Source organism: Oryctolagus cuniculus, chromosome 7 (genome assembly GCF_964237555.1).
Source record: "Oryctolagus cuniculus chromosome 7, mOryCun1.1, whole genome shotgun sequence".
Lineage (NCBI taxonomy): Eukaryota > Metazoa > Chordata > Mammalia > Lagomorpha > Leporidae > Oryctolagus > Oryctolagus cuniculus.
Genome location: NC_091438.1, coordinates 101,469,548 through 101,493,958, shown reverse-complemented (window position 1 = coordinate 101,493,958; position 24,411 = coordinate 101,469,548). Strand labels below are relative to the sequence as shown.

The following is a 24,411-nucleotide window of genomic DNA, read 5'->3' as shown; positions in this document are numbered from 1 at the left end:
CCATCACAATTATTTATTTCTTTTGATTGCAATATAGACTAAACAGAATGATATTTAATAATGATCTTTTTTTTCAAATAAAATTATTAGTCTTTTGCATTTTTCATTGCAAAGAATTCTAATATAAGGGCACTTGTTTTGTGAGCCAAATAGGGAGGGGCAACTTTCCCAAGTGAACTCTTCAATGGTATAGGGGTAAATTAATGAATGCCTAAGAGTTTCTGACTCTTCCTCCAAGATACTATGCTTTATTAAAATAATTAGATGGCCTGGAACCCAGAAAGATGCTCATCACTAATTTTTTTCTTCAAATAAAATCACTTATATTTTTAGACAGTTTTAAACTATGCTACTCTTTTTCTCTCCAAATTTTGTTTATCATTCAGACTCTATATATTTAGGTTAAAGTTTTACTTTAAAGAAACAAATTATATTGGGTACAATCTAGGCATGTTTATCCCAGATCAACTCTTTTCTCCATATTTTAAAATTATAATTAAAATCCCCTATCATTCTTTGTTGAATGCTTTTTCTAGTAAAAATATATCTTCTAGATTTTAAAATATACTTACCCTACCTTCCTTCCTTCCTTACTTATTTACCTTCCTTGGGCTTTTATTATCAAAAGCTGAAATGGTATTTTTATTTCAAGAACTCCAGTTAGAGGAGAACAAAATTTCAGGCTTTTCTCATGGAACTGAACACACATCTGTTTTTAAAATCAAAATTAAATAGAATGCAAAGTTTACATTGAAATCCAAATGCATAAGTATAAGCACTGACATTTGCTTTTGTTTCTGTAGAATAGTCAAAGAGAAAGAAAATGAAGCAAAACAAACAAACAAAAAAGAAAACTTCTAGTCTATGTGTCTATTTTGGAAATTTCTAGATGTTAATATTTTAAAAAGTATTGTTTCTGACTCATATGCTTTCAGAGTTCTCTAGAGGAATTCATGTATTAACATCAACTTTGTGTGTATAGGTGGCATGATAATATGCTCTGATATGTACTAGAACCTTGTCATTTTTTCCCAAACTCATTGCTACATCCACTCATTTCAATAAATTATCATCTCTACTGAATCATAGAATACAAACATCAAATTCTCATATCAACACCTGGCCTATGTTTAAAAAGTAAGTAGAATTGCTCTTTTCTTTTTCCTATCACCCATCACAACTTCAACTGCACACCTAATATTTTGTTTACTGCACTTACCAGACTTGCAACAATCCAAGTAAACATGGAAGAGTCCAGAAAGAGGGAAGGACATAAGACTCATACTGAAAGGAGGGAAAGCTCCAGCTGAACCTAAAACAAATACACAAAATTTGTCTGTATCTGAAAATAGCTTGTTCATAAAGGCCAAACATTTCTACTCCATGATTTTACATAAATATCCATGCCTCCAAAAGAAGGGAAATTCTATGAAGAAATCTGCATCATGTTGGTCATTGGGTGCAAGGTGATTAGAAACAGAGATTTAGGAAAATGCAAAGTATAGTACAGGTATGCTTCCTTTTCTCCAGCCTTTTCCCATGGACAAAGTCTAAGTTATATGGAGAGTGAGGTCACTGGGATGAGAGAAATGGAGAAGGGAGAGGAGAAATGGAGAGGGAACAGCGAGGAAGGATTCATAGCCAGCTGTATGAGAATTCAATGTATTTAATAAACACACACACAAAAGATCATTATCCACAAATATTCTAAAAACCATCATAAATCACTAAGAAATTGACATATTACCCTCTTTTACAAGCAGGCAAAATACATAAAAAATCAAATAATCAATAAGACTTGGGAAGATTCTCACTTTGCATTTCAATTAAGAAAATACAAAATAAATTAACAACAGTATGCCAATTTACACTGACAAGGATGTAGAAAATTAAAACATAAATGTTGGTATAGACACACATCAGGGAATCTCAAATATATTAGACATTTGACCAAGTACTGCCACTGCTAGATATTTATTTTAGAGAAACTCATGCAGATGAGTTTAAGCAAACATGCATGCAGGTGACATTTTATGCAATGCTGCATAATTTTGAGAGTAGGAATAATTTTCACTCAAAGAGGACTGAATAAACTAAATACGCTTTCTTCAAATTATGGTATACATTATAACAGTTAAAATTAATGATCTGAAGTTTCATATCACTGAATAAATCTTAGGAAATATAATTCTGGGTGAAGAAAATAAACTAGCAAATCACACATATAATATGAAAACATATTTGCAAATACTTCAAGGTCACAAAACAATAGGATAACCATTTAATGGATGCACATATATATATAGTAAAAGTACAAAAATATGCATAGAAAAGGACATATGACTTCTTCATGGGGTTATCTTTGAGGGTGAACATAGGAGGAGGAAGTGAAAGAGAAGTGATTGGGAAGTGGGTGATTCTATGATGTGTATATATATATATATTTTTTTTTCTTTTACAAAAGAGTCGAGGAACTTCCAGTGATGTGATCTTGTCATCAAGGTAGGTTTTTATTTTTCCCAAAATTCCTCCTGAAGAAAACAAACAAACCAATTAGGATAGAAGAAGTATTTCATTGATAACATTTTAGATAAAACTAGAAAGAAATTTCCACAAAAGAAAAAAAAGTCAAGAAAGTAAAAGGGCTAAAGTGTTTAAAAATTAAATGATAAAAGCTTACTGTAATCAAAACAGTGTAATGCTTACATAAAAATGGATACATAGACCAGTAGAGTAGAACAGAGAGCCCAGACGTAAACCCATGTGCATATAACCTACCAATACTTGACAAGGATGTCAAGAAAATGCAATGGGGAGAGGAGGGCGTCTCCAACAGTGTGTTGAATAAATTGGATATGCCCATGCAGAAAGCATCAAATAAGACTCGTTATTTACACTACTTAAAAAAACTAGCTCAAAACAGACTAAAGATTTGAACTTAAGACCTAAAAATATAAAAACCAGAAGAAACCAGCAGAAAAGCTTCATGAAATTGGATTTCAAATGATATCACGGATATGACGCCAACAGCACAGGCCAAAAAAACAAAAACAAAAAACTAAACTCAAACTTTAAATTTGCATATCCAAAACTATCATGAGAATGATCTGTAACCTGCAGGATGGCAGATAATATTTTCAAGTTATCTGATAAGGGGTTATATTTAGAATATGTAAAGCACTACCACACAATCACAAGAAATAGCCTAATTAAAAATGGACAAACAATCCAGACAAGCATTTTTCCAAAAAAGATCTGCAAATGACAAACAACAATATGAAAATTCGCTCAATAACACCAACCATTAGAGGAACATATATCAGAACTCCTAGGAGATATTACTTCATAACCATTAAGGTGACTACATCACAACAAAAAAATAAGTATTGTTGAGGATGTGAAGCAATTTTGAAGTCTTTTGAACTACGGATGAAAAAGTAAAATAGTGCAGCCATGATGGAAATCAATATTAAATTTCCTCAAATACCTCTAGATATAGGAAGGGACCTCAAAATTTGTGAAAAATTGAAATTAAGAGAAAAAATGTAAAGAAAGTATTACAATGTGTTGCTGCTGTATTATTTTGTGCATAGATACTTTTAAATATTATCTTCACAGAATCATACCCTCTATAAAGTAATATTTTTAAAGATGGAATTAAAGGTTTATTCCTGTACAAAGAATTTGAACTTTGTGTATACTTCTTTCATAATATTCATTTTCTATAAACTTCTTAAGGATTTGGCATATCCAAAATTGAAAAGAGAATCTTGAAGATGTATTTGCATACTGTATTCACTGCAACATTACTCATAGTGGCTGAGGTAGAATCAGCTCAAATGTCCAGAAGAAACCAAGAGCCTGTGGTGATCACACCTCTAGCCTACATAAAAACACCCAAGGGGAGTATTAATCAGCTTAAAAAGTAGGGAATCTTGTCATACAGATGACCTGGATTAACACTGAGGACAGTCACAGAAACACACATACTGTATGATTCCACTTAAGTGAGAAATCTAAAGCGGTCAAATTTATAGAAAGCAAAATTGTACTTGCTACAAGGGGAAAAGAGTTGCTTTTCAATGCATATGAAGTTTTGCGTTTGTGTAATGAAAAAGCTCCAGGGATCTGTTATACAACAAAGTAAGCACTGTTAGCACTACTGAACTGCACATTAAAAAGTCATGACTGTGGTAAATTTTATTTTTACTACAATTAGAACCAAATAGAAAATCTGATAAAATCTTGATAATTGTTTTTTCCTGGGGATGGGAATATCTGGTAATATTTTCTTTATGCGTGTATAACAAAAATTTATAACTTTTTAGGGAAAAGAAAATCTGAAACAAATAGAGAATTGATATTTGCTTATTTAGGGGGAAGTAATTGGGAATTTTCTGCATGTTTGTAATATTTCATAGTTGATAAAAAGTAACAGTTACAGCTAACTGGTTGCTTTGGACCTTAAGTTTATCTAATATGAATCTATAAGTCTTATTTCGTATTCTCTAGAGAAGTAATCACACCTTAGTCCAATTGTGACATTTGAAGATCATATAACTTAAACAAAGCTGTGGGGCTGGTGCCATGGTGTAGTAGGTTAACCCTCCGCCTGTGGTGCCGGCACCCCATATGGGCACCAGTTGTAGTCCCAGCTGCTCCTCTTCCAATCTGGCTCTCTGCTGTGGCCTGGGATAGCAGTGGAAGATGACCCAAGTCCTTGGGCCCCTGCACCCACATGGGAGACTGGGAAGAAGCACCTGGCTCCTGGCTTTGGATCAGCACAGCTCCAGCCATTGTGGCCATTTGGGGAGTGAGCCAATGAATGCAAGACCTTTCTCTCTGTCTCTCCCTCTCACTATCTGTAACTCTACCTCTCAAATAAATAAATAAAATCTTTTAAAAATAGCTAAAAAAAAACACCAAAAACAAAGCTGTATGAGGGACATGGGATTAATTTCTAGAGGAGTGATATGGGCTATGTAGGGGGCTACAAAATATTTACTACAGATTGGAAAGACAAGACAGGTTTCACCTCTCTCTAACTCTGACTTTCAAATAAATAAGTAAATCTGTTAAAAATTTTTTTTGAAAAGATAGACTATAGGGTGATTATTTCCTTGTTGTCACTACTCAGGTATTGACACGTCACCCAGTTTGATTTTTTATTTTTATTTGATTAATTAATTAATTAATATTTATTTTGAGAAGCAGACGGATGCAGAAGGCTCTCATCCACTGGTTCATTCCTCAAACACCTGTAACAGCTGAGACTGGGCAAGATGATGCTTGGAGCCGGGAACTCAATTCAGGGTTTCCACGTGGGAGGCAGGCACTCAACTATTTGAACCACCACCTATTGCCTCCTGGAGTGCACGTTAGCAAGCATCTGGAATGGAGAGCGGAGCTTGCATGCAAACAGGCAGTGCAATATGCGATGTGTAGATCCCAAATGGTATATTGACTGCTAAGCAAATGTCCACCCCATTTTGATGATTTTTGACAAATGCATATTCCTGTGTAATATACAACCCCTCCAGCAATGCCAAGCATAGACAAAAACCAGCCAGGGGAAGGAGTTAAGTATAGACAAGGTGGTAATTATGCATTCTCAGAGGATTCTAGTGAGGGGAGTGAGTTTAAGGGAGTGCAGAACAAGGAATCAGTGAATTTAAGATCTGTATGTGGTTGAAGTACAATACAAGGCATTTTTTAAATTCCCTACTGGATCTCTGTGACAGCATAGTAAGTGATTATATAGCTATGATTCATAAAAATATTAAAGAATGTTGAAATTTTTTTTGATTTGGAATAGTCCTAAAAGTTTCTTTTCCCTGAGTGCATCTTTCTGGAGAATATTTATAGATTGGTATATGTATGTACAAATTGGTATTTGTATTTACCAACAAGTATGTGCATTTGCAAATTAATCCTCACATCTGTTAACCTTACTTTAAATGTGTGAAAGAAGAGAGAACACAAACTGGTTTAATTATTGTTATAATTGGTTTAGATGACAATTTAGAAGACAAACTCAGAGAGAAGCCTTTCAGCTTTACAATTTTAATGAACAAATGCATCATTGTCCACCAGGAGAATTTTAGTTCTGAAATTTAACTGAAACATTATATGGTCTTTTTAAAAAAAAAAAAGATTTATTTATTTTACTTGAAAGTCAGAGTTACACAGAGAGAGGAGAGGCAGAGAGAGAGAGAGAGAGAGAGAGAGGTCTTCCATCCGATGGTTCACTTCCCAATTGGCTGCAATGGCCAGAGCTATGCCAATCTGAAGCCAGGAGGCAGGAGTTTACTTCGGGTCTCCCATGCGGGTGCAGGGGCCCAAGGACCTGGGGCATCCTCCACTGCATTCCCAGGCCACAGCAGAGGGCTGGACAGGAAGTGGAGCAGCCGGGTCTTGAACCGGTGCCCATATGGGATGACGGAGCTTCAGGCCAGGGCGTTAACCCGCACGCCATAGCACCGGCTATAGGGTCCTTTTTAAACTTGACATTCTGAAGCAATTTTTGGTAAGTTACAAAAATTTCTATGAGAGGATACCGTGAAATGTAACTGTTTTTTGCTTTCTTGCTTATGAATTGACAATACTAGTTTTTCTAATTCAATAGCACAAAAAGATTTTTGACATCTTCCACAGGCCAGCAAATTCAATTCTAAAATCTCCATTTAGGTTACTTATTTTCAGACTTCAGATAAATATTTTCTTTGCTGCTACTTTACTGCAACCTAAAATATATATAGTATTTTTTTCACATTTGTAATTTATATCTCCCATATAAAAGGGCTATGGCAAGAGTTTCTGCAGCAGGAATTTACACCTCATTGCTTATAACTTATGAGGGGACTTCAAAGAATTTTTGAAAAAAAATGAAATGAAAAGATAAGTTTGTTTTGGTGCAAAAATATTTTGAAATTTTTGCATTATTTGGGATAGTATTTATTTCTCTTAACTAATTGAAGACTTCTAATATAAATTCAGCCCTGTTTATTGGGTTAATTTCAGCTGATGTATTCTCCTTATTGCTTTATTAAAATTTTCTAATTTTGCTATAATATGCCTAGAAAAAAGATTGTCATAAAATGTACTGAATGGAGCAGGAATAATTTATATGTTTTTTTCAGCCAACCTTAAACCATTACCCTAAAAATTTACTTAATGTATTTACAGTTCACATGTCATTTGGTAAAACAAGATGATGGAGACGATAACCTACTGAATTTAGGATTTAATAAAAATCTTTCCCTTTTCTTCTTCTTTTTTTTTTTTTTTTTTTTTTTTTGACAGGCAGAGTGGACAGTGAGAGAGAGAGACAGGTCTTCCTTTGCCATTGGTTCACCCTCCAATGGCCGCCACGGCAGGCGTGCTGCAGCCGGCGCACCGCACTGATCCGATGGCAGGAGCCAGGTACTTCTCCTGGTCTCCCATGGGGTGCAGGGCCCAAGCACTTGGGCCACCCTCCACTGCACTCCCGGGCCAGAGCAGAGAGCTGGCCTGGAAGAGGGGCGACTGGGACAGAATCCAGCACCCCGACCGGGACTAGAACCCGGTGTCCCGGCGCCGCAAGGCGGAGGATTAGCCTATTGAGCCGCGGCGCCGGCTCCCTCTTCTTCTTTTAAATGTTTGTTTATTTTTGATCTACTTAAGAGGCAAAATGACAGAAAGAGAGAGAGGAGAGAAAGAGAGAGAGAGAGACCTTCCTTTTGCTGGTTCACTTCTTGAATACTTGTAACAGCTTGGACTGGGCTGGGTTGAATGAAGCCAGGAGCCACCACTCCATCCAGGTCTCCCACATGGGTGGCAGGGACTTGGGACATCAGCTGCTGTCTTCCAGGTGCATTACTAAGAAGCTGAATTAGAAGTGGAGTGCAGCCAGCCACTCTGCTAAGAAACGAGGGCATCGCAAGCAGCAGCTGCACCCGCACAGCCCCACAATGCGAGCCCCCATTTTCTTTTGAGACAAAGTGGTTTTGCTCATTTCACTGCTCTTCACTATCACCTCCAGAAAGTACATAGAAAAAGGGAACAAAGACAAAATACATGTCTCACTTTTAAACTTTCATCACAAAATTTATCAGTAGTTATAATTGAGGAATAACTTGAGAAAACTAAAGCCTTTTTTTCTAAGACAAACTTTCTAACATTCTATTATACTCTGGAAGTCTCTTCTCCATGCATATAGTAATTCTATTGTTAATAAAAATCACTGACACTAGATTTCAGCAAGTAAACTAACAGTGAAAGAAGTGAGGGTCTTAGGAAGGCAGGGACTGTGGACTTAGGGACTTAGGGACTGTGGACTTTATCAGTTTGCACGCTTATTATTTATTGATGTTTACCAGTGACTTTGGGCAAGTTTGTTTAGTGTCTCTGAACCTCAGATTTCTTATTTTTACAAATAATGGGAGACAACACTATCCTGAAAATGTCATAATGAAAATTATAACTACATTACTGGGCACTTTGAAGGGACATAAAACATCTTTAGCAGCATTTCCTGTGGTTGGGGAGCTGTGCTCTGAGTACCTGAGTAGGCCCTGCCACCATTTTACTTTTTTAACAGTAAAATAGAGGAAACAACTGTCTTAGTTACCTCAAAGAGCTCAGCATAGAATGTTAGAGTAATGAAATTACTTTCATTTATTGCAAAATGTTATAGGAATACATAAAAATACCATTTAGGGAAGTTCTACTGTAATTATTGAATTATTAGTTTATTTTCATGTTGAAAAAGACTTGCTTATGTTGAAATTTTCCTGAAGCGTGAGGTACCAAACACACAGTCAGACAGCATCTCTGTGTTTTTCTCCACTGCTCTCTCACATTGCTGATAAGGACGAGCACCAGGGTCAGCCTGCAGCAGAATGGAGAACAGGCCAGGGATGGTTTTGCTCTTCTCACTGTCTCTGGCCTCTTCGTGTTGCCCACTGTGTGAGACGTTCCTGTTCTCACGCTGAATTTCATCCTTCTGCTCATTATTTTCATGAATTACCTTAGAAAGGATGAATGAAATAATTTTGAGTATTTAAAAATGCAACACAAAATCAAACAACATTTTGAAAACTTTTCCAGCATGATCCTAATTTTGATCATTTTCTGTGATAAATGCTAGAGGAATTTATCTTTTTATTCCCATTCCAGTCAATGTCTTTAAAGTGCTTGGCGAACCATATTCCTATTTGTTTTCTCTTCATTTGTCAATGGCTTCACCTATGTCTTAACAGTTGTTTTGGTTTATTTTCATCAACTTCCTAAGATTTTGCATGTGTTAAAAAATTTGCAATTTTAGTTTGCACTGTATTTTCCTTATAGTGTCAGGTGCTTACAATAGCTGACAATCAGTAAGAAATAAATAAAATACATTAAGGTAGTAGGAGAAAAGGAATGCCAGCAATAGATTCTTGAGTGAGCGTGGTTGTTTTATTAAAACCTTTGCGTCCTTGTACACGTACTTGCAGCTGCAGGAACTCAGATAAAAGTCTTAAGTAAACCACCTACTTGTCTGTCAAAAAGTATTGTTATTATTGTTCCCATTTTATACATGAGAAAACTGAGGCTAAGCCATGTTGATAAAGTTGCCAAGATCATAAAGTCTGGTTTGTATGGCAGAGCCAAAACTTGAATTTGTATCTACTTAACTTTCGAAAATCTTAAAACATTCTAGAACTTACAATTTGATTTTGAGTCTTTGAGGAAAAGCCGAGCAAAGAAAGGGGAAATAAGTCACAATACTAAAACTATGAATTAAGTTTACAATTAGGTAATCCAAATTCATTTTTTCACAGATTCAACAGACTTAGAATTAGAGCATAAGAGGGTTGGAAGTGTAATGTTTACATTTTCTAGTTTAGAAAACTGATTCTTGAGTGGTAAGTTGCCTGCCTGTAAGCACACAATCCCATGGGTCATAAAATTAGAACTCCCTGCTTTTTCCAAGATAATATCTGTAAGAAATAAAAAAAATGTATATTCTAACTGTGAGATTCCAGCTTTAGCATGGGAGTTTTCCAAGAAGAGCCTATGAAAGAGAACCTGGACTTAGCACCACAGTGGCAGAGAAGAGGTGAAGGAAAAGCAGGCGGGTGTGCTCATTAAGGCTTCCTGGATGTGCATCCAGAGGGTGCCCAGGAGCTCACAGTCTGTGAGGGAACAGAAACACATTCAGGAATAAATATAATACTTTGTGTTCAAGCTGAATTGAAAAGCAAGTGACAGGGTGGTGTGGTCATTGGAGAAAGAAGGCATTAATTCAACCTGAGGGATTTGCATTGTTCTTGTGATGTTCCACAGAAGCCGGGACAATGGAGTTTAACAAGTTCCTGGGAGGCAAGAGGCTACTTCAATCAGGGGGGAATAAAAAACAGCAGAGACAGGCCGGCGCCGCGGCTCAATAGGCTAATCCTCCGCCTAGCGGCGCCGGCACACCGGGTTCTAGTCCCGGTCGGGGCGCCGGATTCTGTCCCGGTTGCCCCTCTTCCAGGCCAGCCCTCTGCTGTGGCCAGGGAGTGCAGTGGAGGATGGCCCAGGTGCTTGGGCCCTGCACCCCATGGGAGACCAGGAAAAGCACCTGGCTCCTGGCTCCTGCCATCGGATCAGCGCGGTGCGCCGGCCGCAGCGCGCCGGCCGCGGCGGCCATTGGAGGGTGAACCAACGGCAAAGGAAGACCTTTCTCTCTGTCTCTCTCTCTCACTGTCCACTCTGCCTGTCAAAAAAAAAAAAAAAAAAAAAAAAAAAAAAAAACCAGCAGAGACAGGAAAGTATGTTAAAGGAATACCAAAGAATTCAATGAGGATTTGGATACTTGGGCCAAAGTCCCAGAGATTAATTTTGAATTCTTGGATTCTAAAAATTGTAGAATTGCTCTTTCAGAAAAGTCTTGCTCATTTCAAACTTTGCTTCATTAAAAGTCCTTCAGAATACATTTCTACTTTTCTAGTATCATCACTAGCAGCCTCACATTTGCATTTTCTTTATCAGCATAAGCTGTAAGTGCCAATTACCTGTGACTAACCACTATATCACCTGGACTATATTTTGCCATTAAGAAATATCTAGACTTTGCTAGCCTATTTGCTTTTCACTTATAAATAGAATTCAATAGATGGGCAATTAGCTCAAACAGCACTGAGCATTTGAGCTGCTATAATGAGAATCTTTATACTTCCAGGAACAAAAAGCTTCCCCATATGGTGTCTGCTGCTTGCTGTGTGTTCCTCACTCACATTACGTATCACTCATAAACATTTAGTTTATTTTCCACACTGAAAGCAAATGTTTTCTTATCCATTTACATTTCCTATGCCCTTGTGGAGCTTTGGCTAAGTTCAAGTTTGCATAACTCAGAGGATGTCAATATCATAATAGTTTAAGAGTCTGTTTAGTTCTCTCCTCCCAGAGCTGAATAGATTCCCAGCCCTTGTGGTAGATTAATTCCTCTCCTGTTAAGGGGACAGATAACATCTTACCCACGTAGTATTTCTAGGACCTGCACTTAGTAGGAATTTCATCAAAAAGAGATGCAAGAGTGAGAATAAATGCATGAAACTGTTGTGAAGTTCCCTGTTGATCAGAGAATCTACATGTTGAGTATTTGTTAGAGAATCTGGTAAGAGGTAAAAATTTAGATGTTTAAGACAGATTACCTGAAATGCTGGTATACTAGAGAGCCAAAAGTAACCCCTTTTTCATCCGTCCCAAATGTATGAAGTAAGAGACATAAAATGGGTGGGGACTAAAAAATAGTAACATTACTGAATTCTAAGGAATGTTTCCAATGAGATAACCAAGATTTGACTCGGAAGAAAAGAGCTGTCCAACAAAGAGAGTGTTTCAGAATAAAATAATATATAGAAATGGAGTGTTTGCAGTGCAAAATCATTGTTTAAAATGGTTGAATGGTAGAGTTTGAATGGGAGTGGGAAGGAAAGGAGAGAGAGACAAAAAAGTTTAGTGAAGATGGTTCTGGAAAAATCTTGCAAGCAATTTATGTAGTCCCTATTGGACTTGCTCCTAAGAGGAATAGTGAATAACCGAATGATTCAAAGCAGGACACTGACACAATAGGTCAGCAATGATGTGAAACATGCTGGAAAATATGGCAAGAGAACTCTTTGAGAGGCTTGAACTCCAGGGGAGGCAGGGATGTTGGAGAGTAGCAGACAAATCTGAGACATGTCACATGCAAAGTCCAGAGAATTAGTGGCAGGTTATATGGAAAAATAGGAGGATGCTTCTGGGGTTCTCTAGAGATATAGAGAGATGGTAGGTCATTTTCTAATCAAGGTAGCCTGATGGGAGTTGATTTAGGGTGAAAATAATGAACTCACTTTTAGATTGCTGAGTTTGGGTGTCACTGTCATAACAATATTCAGTTGTCAGTAGGTAATAAAGGAAAACAAAACACAAGATATAATTTGAATGAAAGTAAAGATCTGAAAAACACTGATATAATACAAAAGATTGATCCAGGCAGTGAAGATACGAATGATAAAATGGAAAAATGCTGAAATACTGAAATGCTCCACTTGAAAATGATCCCAAGATGTTAAAACAATTTTGAAAAACAGATCCTTAGGAGACCATTTATTACAAAATATTTAAGTATCTTTCTTGGGCAATTGCAAAACAAATTTGTCTGCAAAGGTACACTTACTATATAGCATGAGCTATAGCTGCATCTGGTTGCCATAGATTTATTTATTAATTGAGGATTTTTTTTTCAGTTATAGCTGAAACAGATACTTCTTCATATTCATCTTTGTCCAATATGTGATCTGGAACAGCTCAATACAATTAGCAACTTCAATTTAGAACAGTGGCAGGACTGAAATAGCGAAGTGTGATTGATATCTCCTACAAATTAAGATGCATTGCTGAGTATCCTCAGGGTGACTTGGAACACTGTGATTAACTCTGCCACTGATCATGTGTTCATATAGAATTTCACTATCTTGTCTTCAGAGAGTTCATATGCCCAATAATCAAGATGTACCTGGGTTGGAGGATGCTATTGTTGGGAGAAAATTTAGACTATACCAAGGCCACGCCCTTCAGGAATCATAGATCTTGAAAAAATCTTGGAGCTATTGCAGATAGTGTTTTCAACTGTTGGTCAAGAGCCATTAACAAGTTGTGAAATCTCTTTGGTGAATTACAACTTGTTTGTTTATTTTTAAAACTGAAATAGAATAGAGTAGAATGTTTTAGAATAGAAAATGTCAAAGCACATTACACACAGTAAAGTGTCTGTGAACCAACAAGCATGGATAGGAGCAAAGAAGAAAGGCATTTCGCTAATGACAACCTGTGGAAAAACCAGGAAGGTGGGGGAAAATAAGGGATGTGTGGAAAGTTTCAGATAGTACACGATAGCTATTGTTGAGTATTTAGATGTGGATGATTTATGGGAGATAAAAATGGATAACTACTGGGGCTTGTATTGGTCACACACACATAAAAAAAAAACCAGCTAGGGACTTTATATATCATTTAATTAGCGTGAAGAATCACAGAAGGCTCTTGGGTGGGTAACCCATTTGACAGAAGGGTTAATCTGAGACCTGTGGGAAGGTCCTTCTAAACAGAAATCAGGTAGCAGCGGTAACACTAATCCAGACACTGCGATATAAAAATCTCCATGTGCCAAACTTCATCAGGGCTTTGTATATGCTGTTCTTCTGTCTGGATTGCTTTCCATCATTGCTTCTATAATCTTATCATTGCTCTTTACTTCCATTTTTTTGTATATCAGTCAAATTTCTTCTCTGAGAAGCTTCCTTACCTCTAGTTCTCCTATTAAATATATTATACTTATGATTAATAACTAATATGCTGTTATTTAATATCTGTGTCAAATGCTAGAATGTAAAACTGACAATAGATGTAATTTGTCTTGTTTATAGCAATATATTCATCAAATAGACAGTTTGCTATACAGCCGATTATTTGTGATTAAGTAAAAGAGCAGTGAAAGTTACTACAGAAAGAAAACGAGGTATAAAGGATGTTGGAAAGGATAACTAGTGGGAGTTAGGAATTTACCGGGTATTAGAGCAAGGAAAAGGGAAATAGCCAAAGACTCAATCATTCTTGCTTTAAACAAACATGTTATCATGCATGCTCTGTGTCAGGTACTATGCCAGGCCTTGGGAAAATGCAGATGATAATGTCATCAAGTATCCTAACTTCATGAGACTTATTCACAGTTGGCAATTAGACCAAATTCTTCTATTACAGTCACTATGAGACAGGAACTATTCAAAGTACTTCATATACACTAAATTAGCAACAACTTTATGAGACAGGCAGGTACAATTATATTCTACTTTCATAGATCAGGAAACTAAACCAGAGAGATAAATAACTTGCTCAGTTCACACTGGGAAGTGGAAGAGCTGAGATCTGGGACCATATTTTTTTTTAAGCGTTATTTATTTATTTGAAAGTCAGAGTTACACAGAGAGAGGAGGAGAGGCAGAGAGAGAGAGAGAGAGATCTTCCATCTTCGGGTCACTCCCCAAATGGCCGCAATGGCTAGAGCCACACGGATCCAAAGGCAGGACCCAGAAGCTTTCTCTGAGTCTCCCACATGGGTGTAGAGGCCCAAGGACATGGGCCATCTTTTATTGCTTTCCCAGGCCACAGCAGAGAGCTGGATCAGAAGTGGAGCAGCTGGGATTCAAACTGGTGCCCATATGGGATGCTGGCACTACAGGTGGTGGCTTTACCCACTATGCCAAAGCGCTGGCCCCATCAGGGTCCATCTTAACTACTGTGTTGGTTTCTCCTCCAGGCTGAAGACAGGGACACAGATACAGCAGATTGTGCAAAATGACATAATAAAGGCAGACACAAGGCACAGAAGAAAAAACCCACAGAAGAAAGTAGTTGTCTATCCAAAAGGAAGAGACAAGGAAGAATCACTAGGGGAAGTGGAATAAAAGTGAATTTTTAAGGATAAATTTGAAGTTTTCTATGTAGAAACCAGTCGTGGGGAGAGTACTGTAGTGACAACATTTCAAGGCAGGAAAGTAAGAAATAGCACAATGTTTGGAGGGAACATACAATTAATTTGGAATCTCTGGAAAATTCCCGCAGGCAGATTACCACGGATGATGCGCCTAGAAAGTTCAGGAGAGGTTTGTCTGCCACCCTGAGGAGCTTAGAACTGATTCCAAAGGTTGTAGGAAACCTGGGAGTATTGCAGTCAGGAGATATGGGGTGGAAAATAATCCAAGCTCAGACTTTCTGGTTAAAAAGACAAGTTTGGCAGTGCCACTGAGGCAGAATGAGCAGAGCATGAGCTAAAAGCAGATAGACGTACTAGGAGACCATAGTCATCAGTCAAGCAAGAGATTGGGAGGGACCGATTTAGCAATAATAGTGGACACAGGAAATAAAAGGATTTAAGAATATTGAAGAACTTGGTGGTGCACTGGATGTGGGAGAGAGAGAAGGAGTAAGATCAAAGGGTCTTTTCAGGGTCTTTTACTTAACAAAAGCAGGCCTCTTAAGGGGAGATGTAACAAGCCAAGGGAGGGGGGATTTCAGAAAGCTCTGATTTGTTTGGAGTGTGCTTCATTGGAGATAAATTTACTTTTTGAGTCAAAAGTAAAGCACTTGGTAATGTGGGGTCTCTAGTAAACAAAAAATGTCACACAATTAAGTGGAAGCTATAGGTGGCAAAGAAATCACTTAGAACAAAGCAATGAGGGCCTGCTCCGTGGCTCACTTTGTTAATCCTCCGCCTGCGGTGCCAGCATTCCATATGGGCACCGGTTCTGGTCCCAGCTGCTCCTCTTCCAGTCCAGCTCTCTGCTGTGACCCAGGAGGGCAGTGGAGGATGGGCCAAGTGCTTGGGCCCCTGCGCCTGCATGGGAGACCAGGAAGAAGCTCCTGGCTCCTGGCTTCAGTTTGGCGCAGCATGCCGGCCATAGAGGCCATTTCGGGGGTGAACCATCGGAAGGAAGATCTTTCTCTCTGTCTCTCTCACTGTCTGTAACTCTGTCAAATAAATAAATAAATAAATTTAAAAAAATCAGTGAGCTGGACCGAGGACTGAGCACAGAACCCTACGGGGGTATAGGAAGAAAATGCAGACAGAAGGAGCCAATGCTGGCAGAGGCAGAAAGAAAAAAAAAAAAGGAGCCCTAGGAAAATATAAACACATGATCAGAAGAGCAGGGAGACACCATAACTTTCCCAATCAGAAGAGTTAATCATCTCTATCCTGTAGGAGCTATTATGCTTATTTTTCTAATTGCACAGATGATGCACATTATTAATATAACTTATTAATCTATTATGATTAGGATGATTAGATTGTGAATTTTTCTAGAGTTAAAAAACAAGTGTCTTAAAAATATGATTCCTGCAGCTATCACAGAAACTTACACCTAAAATATACTTGGGGAATTGAGTAAGGAATGGAAGGTATTTGTCTTCTGGTCATCAAGGGGGTCACCACTAGAGGGCACTAGTAGCTCTAGCAGACAGGAAGTGCTAGCATGGAGATACAGAGGGCTTCTTGTGATGGAACTAGAATTCAAACTTTGGCACCTATAATAAGTTTCCAATACAGTGGCATGTTGTTTAGATGTTCTTGTTTCTGGATCAGTTTCTCTACTTTGAATGATTTACTAGATTTCAAAATACTCTCTGCCTCCATGCTCTCTAACTTACAACCTGTTCTTGGCTTCATCAGAGGTGTATCTAAGAAGAAGCTCTGTTCAAGTAACCTTGATCCAGGCCCTTTGCAATGGCCCCAAACTGTCTTTGAAGTTGCTTTTGACCAGCAGCCCTGCTCTTTGCTGCTGCTCCACCACTCTGGCAGGACCTGTTAGCTGTTCTTCCAATAGACCATGCATTCTCACACATGTGTGCTATTAACTCAAGGTATTTCCTCCTTTGTGAATACCCTTCACTGAATCTCAGAATCCCAACTTGTCATGTATATTTCTCTTATTATCCACTCAATGAAAGCTTTCCAACCATCCAGGCAAATTCTCTTTTCTGTGCTGCAGGCTTTAAGAACGAGCCTTTTATTATGGCATTTTTCCCATTGCTAATATTTATTTGTTCACTTATTCTTCTCCTCTAGATTAATATTTTTTCCTCAAAGACAAGTAACACAACTCACAATCTATGGGCTATTTACTTGCAATTAAAAATTGCTTAAAAGATGGAGGACCTGTCATTGTCACTAGCTAGGCTAGTGATAGGCTAGGCTAGAGCCTGAGGAAGCGCACCCATCGGGAGTGGCAATATAGAAACTTCTAGGTCCACTGCTCCTGGATAAACCCTTCAGTGACTAAAGACTTTCTGTGCTTAGATTGCAAATAGCATCCATGTCACAGTCTTCTCTTTCTTTTCCATAACAGACAACAATGAATATCATGTCAGACAGGAGCCATTAGGCTCTCCAAATTAATCTCATCTGCCACTTTGGTACTATAACACCAACATACTAGGCCATAAAGCAAGTCTCAGCAAATTCAAAAGAATTAGAATCATACCATGCAGCTTCTCAGACCATAAAGGAATGAAGTTGGAAATTAGCAACTCAGGAATCCCTAGAGCATACGCAAACACAGGGAGATTGAACAACATGCTCCTGAATGAACAATGGGTCATAGAAGAAATCAAAAGAGAAATCAAAAACTTTCTGGAAGTAAATGAGGATAACAGCACAACATATCAAAACTTATGGGACGCAGCAAAAGCAGAGTTAAGAGGAAAGTTTATATCAATAGGTGCCTACATCAAGAAATTGGAAAGGTACCAAATAGATGAGCTTTCAATTCACCTCAAGGATCTAGAAAACCTACAGCAAACCAGACCCAAATCTAGTAGGAGAAGAGAAATAATTAAAATCAGAGAAGAAATCAACAGGATTGAATCAAGAAAAACATTCCAAAAGATCAGCCAAACGAGGAGCTGGTTTTTTGAAAAAATAAACAAAATTGACACCCCATTGGCCCAACTAACTAAAAAAAGAAGAGAAAAGACCCAAATCAATAAAATCAGAGATGAAAAAGGAAACGTAACAACAGACACCACAGAAATGAAAAGAATCATCAGAAATTACTACAAGGACTTGTATGCCAGCAAACAGGGAAACCTATCAGAAATGGATAGATTCCTGGACACATGCAACCTACCTAAATTGAACCAGGAAGACATCGAAAACCTAAACAGACCCATAACTGAGACAGAAATTGAAACAGTAATAAAGGCCCTCCCAACAAAGAAAAGCCCAGGACCAGATGGATTCACTGCTGAATTCTACCAGACATTTAAAGAAGAACTAACTCCAATTCTTCTCAAACTATTCAGAACAATCGAAGAAGAGGGAATCCTCCCAAATTCTTTCTATGAAGCCAGCATCACCTTAATTCCTAAGCCGGAAAAAGATGCAGCACTGAAAGAGAATTACAGACCAATATCCCTGATGAACATAGATGCAAAAATCCTCAATAAAATTCTCGCCAATAGAATGCAACAACACATCAGAAAGATCATCCACCCAGACCAAGTGGGATTTATCCCTGGTATGCAGGGATGGTTTAATGTGCGCAAGACAATCAATGTGATACACCACATTAACAGACTGCAGAAGAAAAACCATATGATTATCTCAATAGACGCCGAGAAAGCATTTGATAAAATACAACACCCGTTCATGATGAAAACTCTAAGCAAACTAGGTTTGGAAGGAACATTCCTCAATACAATCAAAGCAATCTATGAAAAACCCACGGCCAACATCCTATTGAATGGGGAAAAGTTGGAAGCATTTCCACTGAGATCTGGTACCAGACAGGGATGTCCATTCTCACCACTGCTATTCAATATAGTTCTGGAGGTTCTAGCCAGAGCTATTAGGCAAGAAAAAGAAATTAAAGGGATACAAATTGGGAAGGAAGAACTCAACTATCCCTCTGTGCAGATGACATAATTCTTTATTTAGGGGACCAAAGAACTCTACTAAGAGATTATTGGAACTCATAGAAGAGTTTGGCAAAGTAGCAGGGTATAAAATCAATGCACAAAAATCAACAGCCTTTGTATACACAGACAATGCCATGGCTGAGGAAGAACTTCTAAGATCAATCCCATTCACAATAGCTACAAAAACAATCAAATACCTTGGAATATACTTAACCAAGGACGTTCAAGATCTCTACGATGAAAATTACAAAATCTTAAAGAAAGAAATAGAAGAGGATACCAAGAAATGGAAAAATCTTCCATGCTCATGGGTTGGAAGAATCAATATCATCAAAATGTCCATTCTCCCAAAAGCAATTTATACATTCAATGCAATACCAATCAAGATACCGAAGACCTTCTTCTCAGATCTGGAAAAAATGGTGCTGAAATTCATATGGAGGCACAAGAGACCTCGAATAGCTAAAGCAATCTTGTACAACAAAAACAAAGCTGGAGGCATCACAATACCAGATTTCAGGACATACTACAGGGCAGTTGTTATCAAAACAGCATGGTACTGGTACAGAAACAGATGGATAGACCAATGGAACAGAATTGAAACACCAGAAATCAACCCAAACATCTACAGCCAACTTATATTTGATCAAGGATCTAAAACTAATTCCTGGAGCAAGGACAGTCTATTCAATAAATGGTGCTGGGAAAACTGGATTTCCACATGCAGAATCATGAAGCAAGACCCCTACCTTACACCTTACACAAAAATCCACTCAACATGGATTAAAGACCTAAATCTACGACCTGACACCATCAAGTTACTAGAGAACATTGGAGAAACCCTTCAAGATATTGGCACAGGCAAAGAATTTCTGGAAAAGACCCGGGAGGCACAGGCAGTCAAAGCCAAAATCAACTATTGGGATTGCATCAAATTGAGAAGTTTCTGTACTGCAAAAGAAACAGTCAGGAGAGTGAAGAGACAACCGACAGAATGGGAAAAAATATATGCAAACTATGCAACAGATAAAGGGTTAATAACCAGAATCTACAAAGAGATCAAGAAACTCCACAAAAACAAAACAAACAACCCACTTAAGAGATGGGCCAAGGACCTCAATAGACATTTTTCAAAAGAGCAAATCCAAATGGCCAACAGACACATGAAAAAATGTTCAAGATCACTAGCAATCAGGGAAATGCAAATCAAAACAACAATGAGGTTCCACCTCACCCTGGTTAGAATGGCTCATATTCAGAAATCTACCAACAACAGATGCTGGCCAGGATGTGGGGAAAAAGGGACACTAACCCACTGTTGGTGGGAATGCAAACTGGTCAAGCCACTATGGAAGTCAGTCTGGAGATTCCTCAGAAACCTGAAGATAACCCTACCGTTCGACCCAGCCATCCCACTCCTTGGAATTTACCCAAAGGAATTTAAATTGGCAAACAAAAAAGCGGTCTGCACCCTAATGTTTATTGCAGCTCAATTCACAATAGCTAAGACCTGGAACCAACCTAAATGCCCATCAACAGTAGACTGGATAAAGAAATTATGGGATATGTACTCTTTAGAATACTATACCGCAGTAAGAAACAACAAAATCCAGTCATTTGCAACAAGATGGAGGAGGCTGGAAAACATCATGCTGAGTGAACTAAGCCAGTCCCAAAGGGACATATACAATATGTTCTCCCTGATCGGTGACAACTGACTGAACACCAAAAAGGAAACCTGTTGAAGTGAAATAGACACTATGGGAAACGGTGACTTGATCAGCATAGCCCTGACTGTTAATGAACAACTTAATACATTATCCCTCTTAGTAGTTTTTTTTATCTGTTCTACTTAATATGACTGGTTTAATTCTGTAATTAATACACAGTTATTCTTAAGTGTTGAAATTTAACTGAAATGTGATCCCTGTTAAACATAAGAGTGGGAATAAGAGAGGGAAGAGATGTATAATTTGGGACATGCTCAAGCTGACTTGCCCCAAATGGTAGAGTTAGAAACATATCAGGGGATTCCAATTCAATCCCATCAAGGTGGCATGTACCAATGCCATCTCACTAGTCCAAGTGATCAATTTCAGTTCACAATTGATCATAATGAAAGGACTAAGAGTCAAAGGGAGCACATAAAAAAGTCTAGTACCTGCTAATACTAATCGATAGAGTAACTAAAGGGGAGAGTGATCCAACATGGGAAGTGAGATACTCAGCAGACTCATAGAATGGCAGATGTCCTAAATAGCACTCTGGCCTCAGAATCAGCCCTAAAGGCATTCGGATCTGGCTGAAAAGCCCATGAGAGTATTTCAGGCATGGAAAGCCAAGACACTCTGGCAAAAGATCTCTGTGAGTGAGATCCCAGTGGAAAGAACAGGTCATCAAAGAAGGAGGTACCTTTCTCTGAAGGGAGGAGAGAACCTCCACTTTGACTATGACCTTGTCTAAACAAGATAAGAGTCGGAGAACTCAGAGGGCTTCCATAGCCTTGGAAACTCATGACTGGAGCCTAGGGAGATTACTGATGCCATAGACAGGAGTGTCAATTGGTAAAGTCAACAACAGGAGTCACTGTGCACTTACTCCTCATGTAGGATCTCTGTCCTTAATGTGCTGTGCATTGAGATTTAATGCTATAACGAGTACTCAAACAATATATTTCACTTTGTGTTTCTATGGGGGTGCAAACTGTTGAAATCTTTACTTAATGCATACTAAACTGATCTTCTGTAAAAAAAAAAAAAAAAAGAAATTATCAATTCCCAACTTGACTCTCACTGGGATTAAACATGACAATAGGTCTGATCTGATTTCATCATCATTTAAAAAAAATCATCTATTATTTTTCACTTTATGTTTCTGTGTGGGAGCAAACTGTTGAAATCCTTACTTAATGTATACTAAGCTGATCTTCTGTATATTAAGATAATCGAAAATGAATCTTGATGTGAATGGAAGGGGAGAGGGAGTGGGAAAGGGGAGGGTTGTGGGTGGGAGGGACGGTATGGGGGGGAAGCCATTGTAATCCATAAGTCGTACTTTGGAAATTTATATTCATTAAATAAAAGTTAAAAAAAAAAAGATAACACCAAGATCCTAAACAAAGCGTGCCAGACTATTGTATGTTACATAAAATAATCTTTTACTTCCTAGGCCTTTGCATTTGATGTCCCTCTTCCTGGAACTCATGTACCTGTGCTCACAATCTGGGTCCCCTGGTAACTCAATTGATCCAGTGTCCCTCTGTTTTACCTTCATGAGTCCAAGTCAACCTCACCTCCTCTGACACCCAACTTAACTTTCACATTCTGGCTCTCCCTGTCCTGTGCCCACGGTGTTTTTGAATGCTTCCATTTCATCATTTATGACTGTTTGTTTCCTCATGTGTTTCCCTGGGGGACATCATCCTCCTTGGTGATAGGGTCTGTGTCTTCTCACCTCCAGAGCTCCAGCATTGACACAGACAGTGTCTGACACAAGAACACATTCAGTAAACACTGAGTAAAGTGTGACCATTATATTCCCTCTTGCACAAATACTAATGACAAAATATTCATGTTTGGGCTTTGGATGGTTCAACTTTTGGTAGCTAAGTTCTTCTAGTGGTGGGCACAAGGTAACAAACAAATGGAATACAGAAAATCTAAAAGCTGTCATTGGGGAAGCTGTCTGCCTGCAACAGGTTCACAGATAACACGAATTTGCTCTAGATAATAACTTTCATCCCAAGGAAGGCAGGGCTACCTAAACCAAGGCAGATGCTTCCCTATAAGGACATAGAGAAATGTGAAGAGTTCTATAACAAGAATTCAAAAGGAAGCCTTATCCTACAAAGTTTAGGGTAAACTCATGCATGAAGTCTCATTGTCAGAAGAGAAGATGCATCTCATAGATCAGAAATCTTGTGTCATAGCTGCTCTGTAGTCACAGAAAAGTGAAAGTACCAGAGATTAGTCCTAAATGATTTGGGCAGAGCAGAAGTCAAGAACAAGGAGAGACTGAGATCATAAGAAGATGCCTAGTAAACTGGAGATGTAAATTAGATGCAGATATATCAAGCAGCCACTACCCTGACCTGGCCCTGGAATTAATTTTCATTTTTACTTTTTTACCTTGGAGGTTTATGTAACCTGAAACAGGCTCCACATGGAGGCTTTATGTGGGATCTTTCCATTTTAAGGTGATATTTTAGCATATCAAAAGTTAAAATATGTTCTGCCATCCCACATTCCATTTGAGCACTATATCTGTCATATTAAGGTCCATTTATTAAGGTCACCAGTGAGCTTGTCAAAAGTTTGTTGAAGTTAGTCACTCAAAGAATTATAAATATCTTTGGCCTGTGATATGCTTGTACTGAGTGAGGGTAGGGTGAAACAGAAGGAGGAAGGTGGCATCTGACTTTTTAAAGTCATGGTTATTTTGGTGTTATTCATTTGTTTCTCTCTTGGTCTTGCCCAAAAGTGAAGGTTTCTTAGACACATTGAGTTGAACAGGCAGAGCCCTGTGTTGAGAGTGTTCTGGTAGGTGGTCAATGTTTTTCTTGGCCATATTTTCATATTGCTCTTCCTGCAAAGGATAGTGGCATTTCTCTTGAAGAACTATTAATAATTTACTTTTTATCTTGTAAACAATTTAAATGACTGATGGTATTTCCCTTTTAGCAATGTTGCTCAAAACTCTGCCAAAATTTTGTCTCACATCTAAAAAACTCAGTTTTCAAACTGAGTAAAACTAATGAACATTATTGAGCACTTACTGTGTTCCAGATCCTGTACTAAGCACTTAGCATCCATATAACCATCACTATCTACAATAATGAATTACATTATCCTTTGCTTCCATTGTATAGGTGAGAGAATAGAGACATGGAGAAAATAAGTAACATGTCTAAGAGTTACTCAGATCTGGTCCTATCTGATGCCAAAATTTGTAGGCATGTGTGGCATCCAGACCACAAACACAAGTATACATGAAAAAAAGCTCATTTATTCATTTTTTGTAAAACCAACTAAATTTATTCTGTCAGCCTGATTTGCCATAGTGTTGTTACAGTCACTGTTGGGACTAGCCACCCTGTGGAACCGTGCTGAGGTCCTGAAGTAGAGCACCATCGCCACATCACCTGAGCATCTCTAAGGGTCTCATTGCAGACTAGGTGATCCTGCCCATCTGGCTGCTGGGATGCTCCAACTCATACTTGTGGCACAGGATCTTTGGTAAATTTGGGACTGTGGTGCACAGGGCATCATCTCTGGATTGTCAAAGAGGTCTTTCTATTCTACATAGTATGTCACCTCCCTGGAGTGCTAGTTTTACCACTGAGCAATGCGTGGCCCTCTGACTTTAACACTCCTTTTTTCTTTGGGATGCACAGCTACCTCTTCCTGAGTTTTCAAAAATTAATTTCTCTACCTCCACACCCATCCTCAT

At 38.3% G+C, this 24,411-nt stretch overlaps 1 protein-coding gene across 6 annotated transcripts in view; it reads right to left on the bottom strand.

The window, feature by feature from the left end:
• Positions 1–1,647: 1,647 nt before the first annotated feature.
• PTGER3 (prostaglandin E receptor 3) overlaps positions 1,648–24,411 on the bottom strand; it is a 190,013-nt gene continuing 167,249 nt past the window's right edge. The window contains exons 4-5 of one of the 6 annotated variants that reach the window (XM_070076666.1): positions 8,839–9,007; positions 1,649–2,531 (exon numbers count right to left, since the gene is read on the bottom strand). Coding sequence is in view for 3 of the 6 variants with exons in the window: in XM_070076665.1 (XP_069932766.1) it covers positions 8,756–9,007 (252 nt within the window). In the remaining 3 variants the exon portion in view is untranslated. 6 annotated transcript variants of the gene reach the window in all.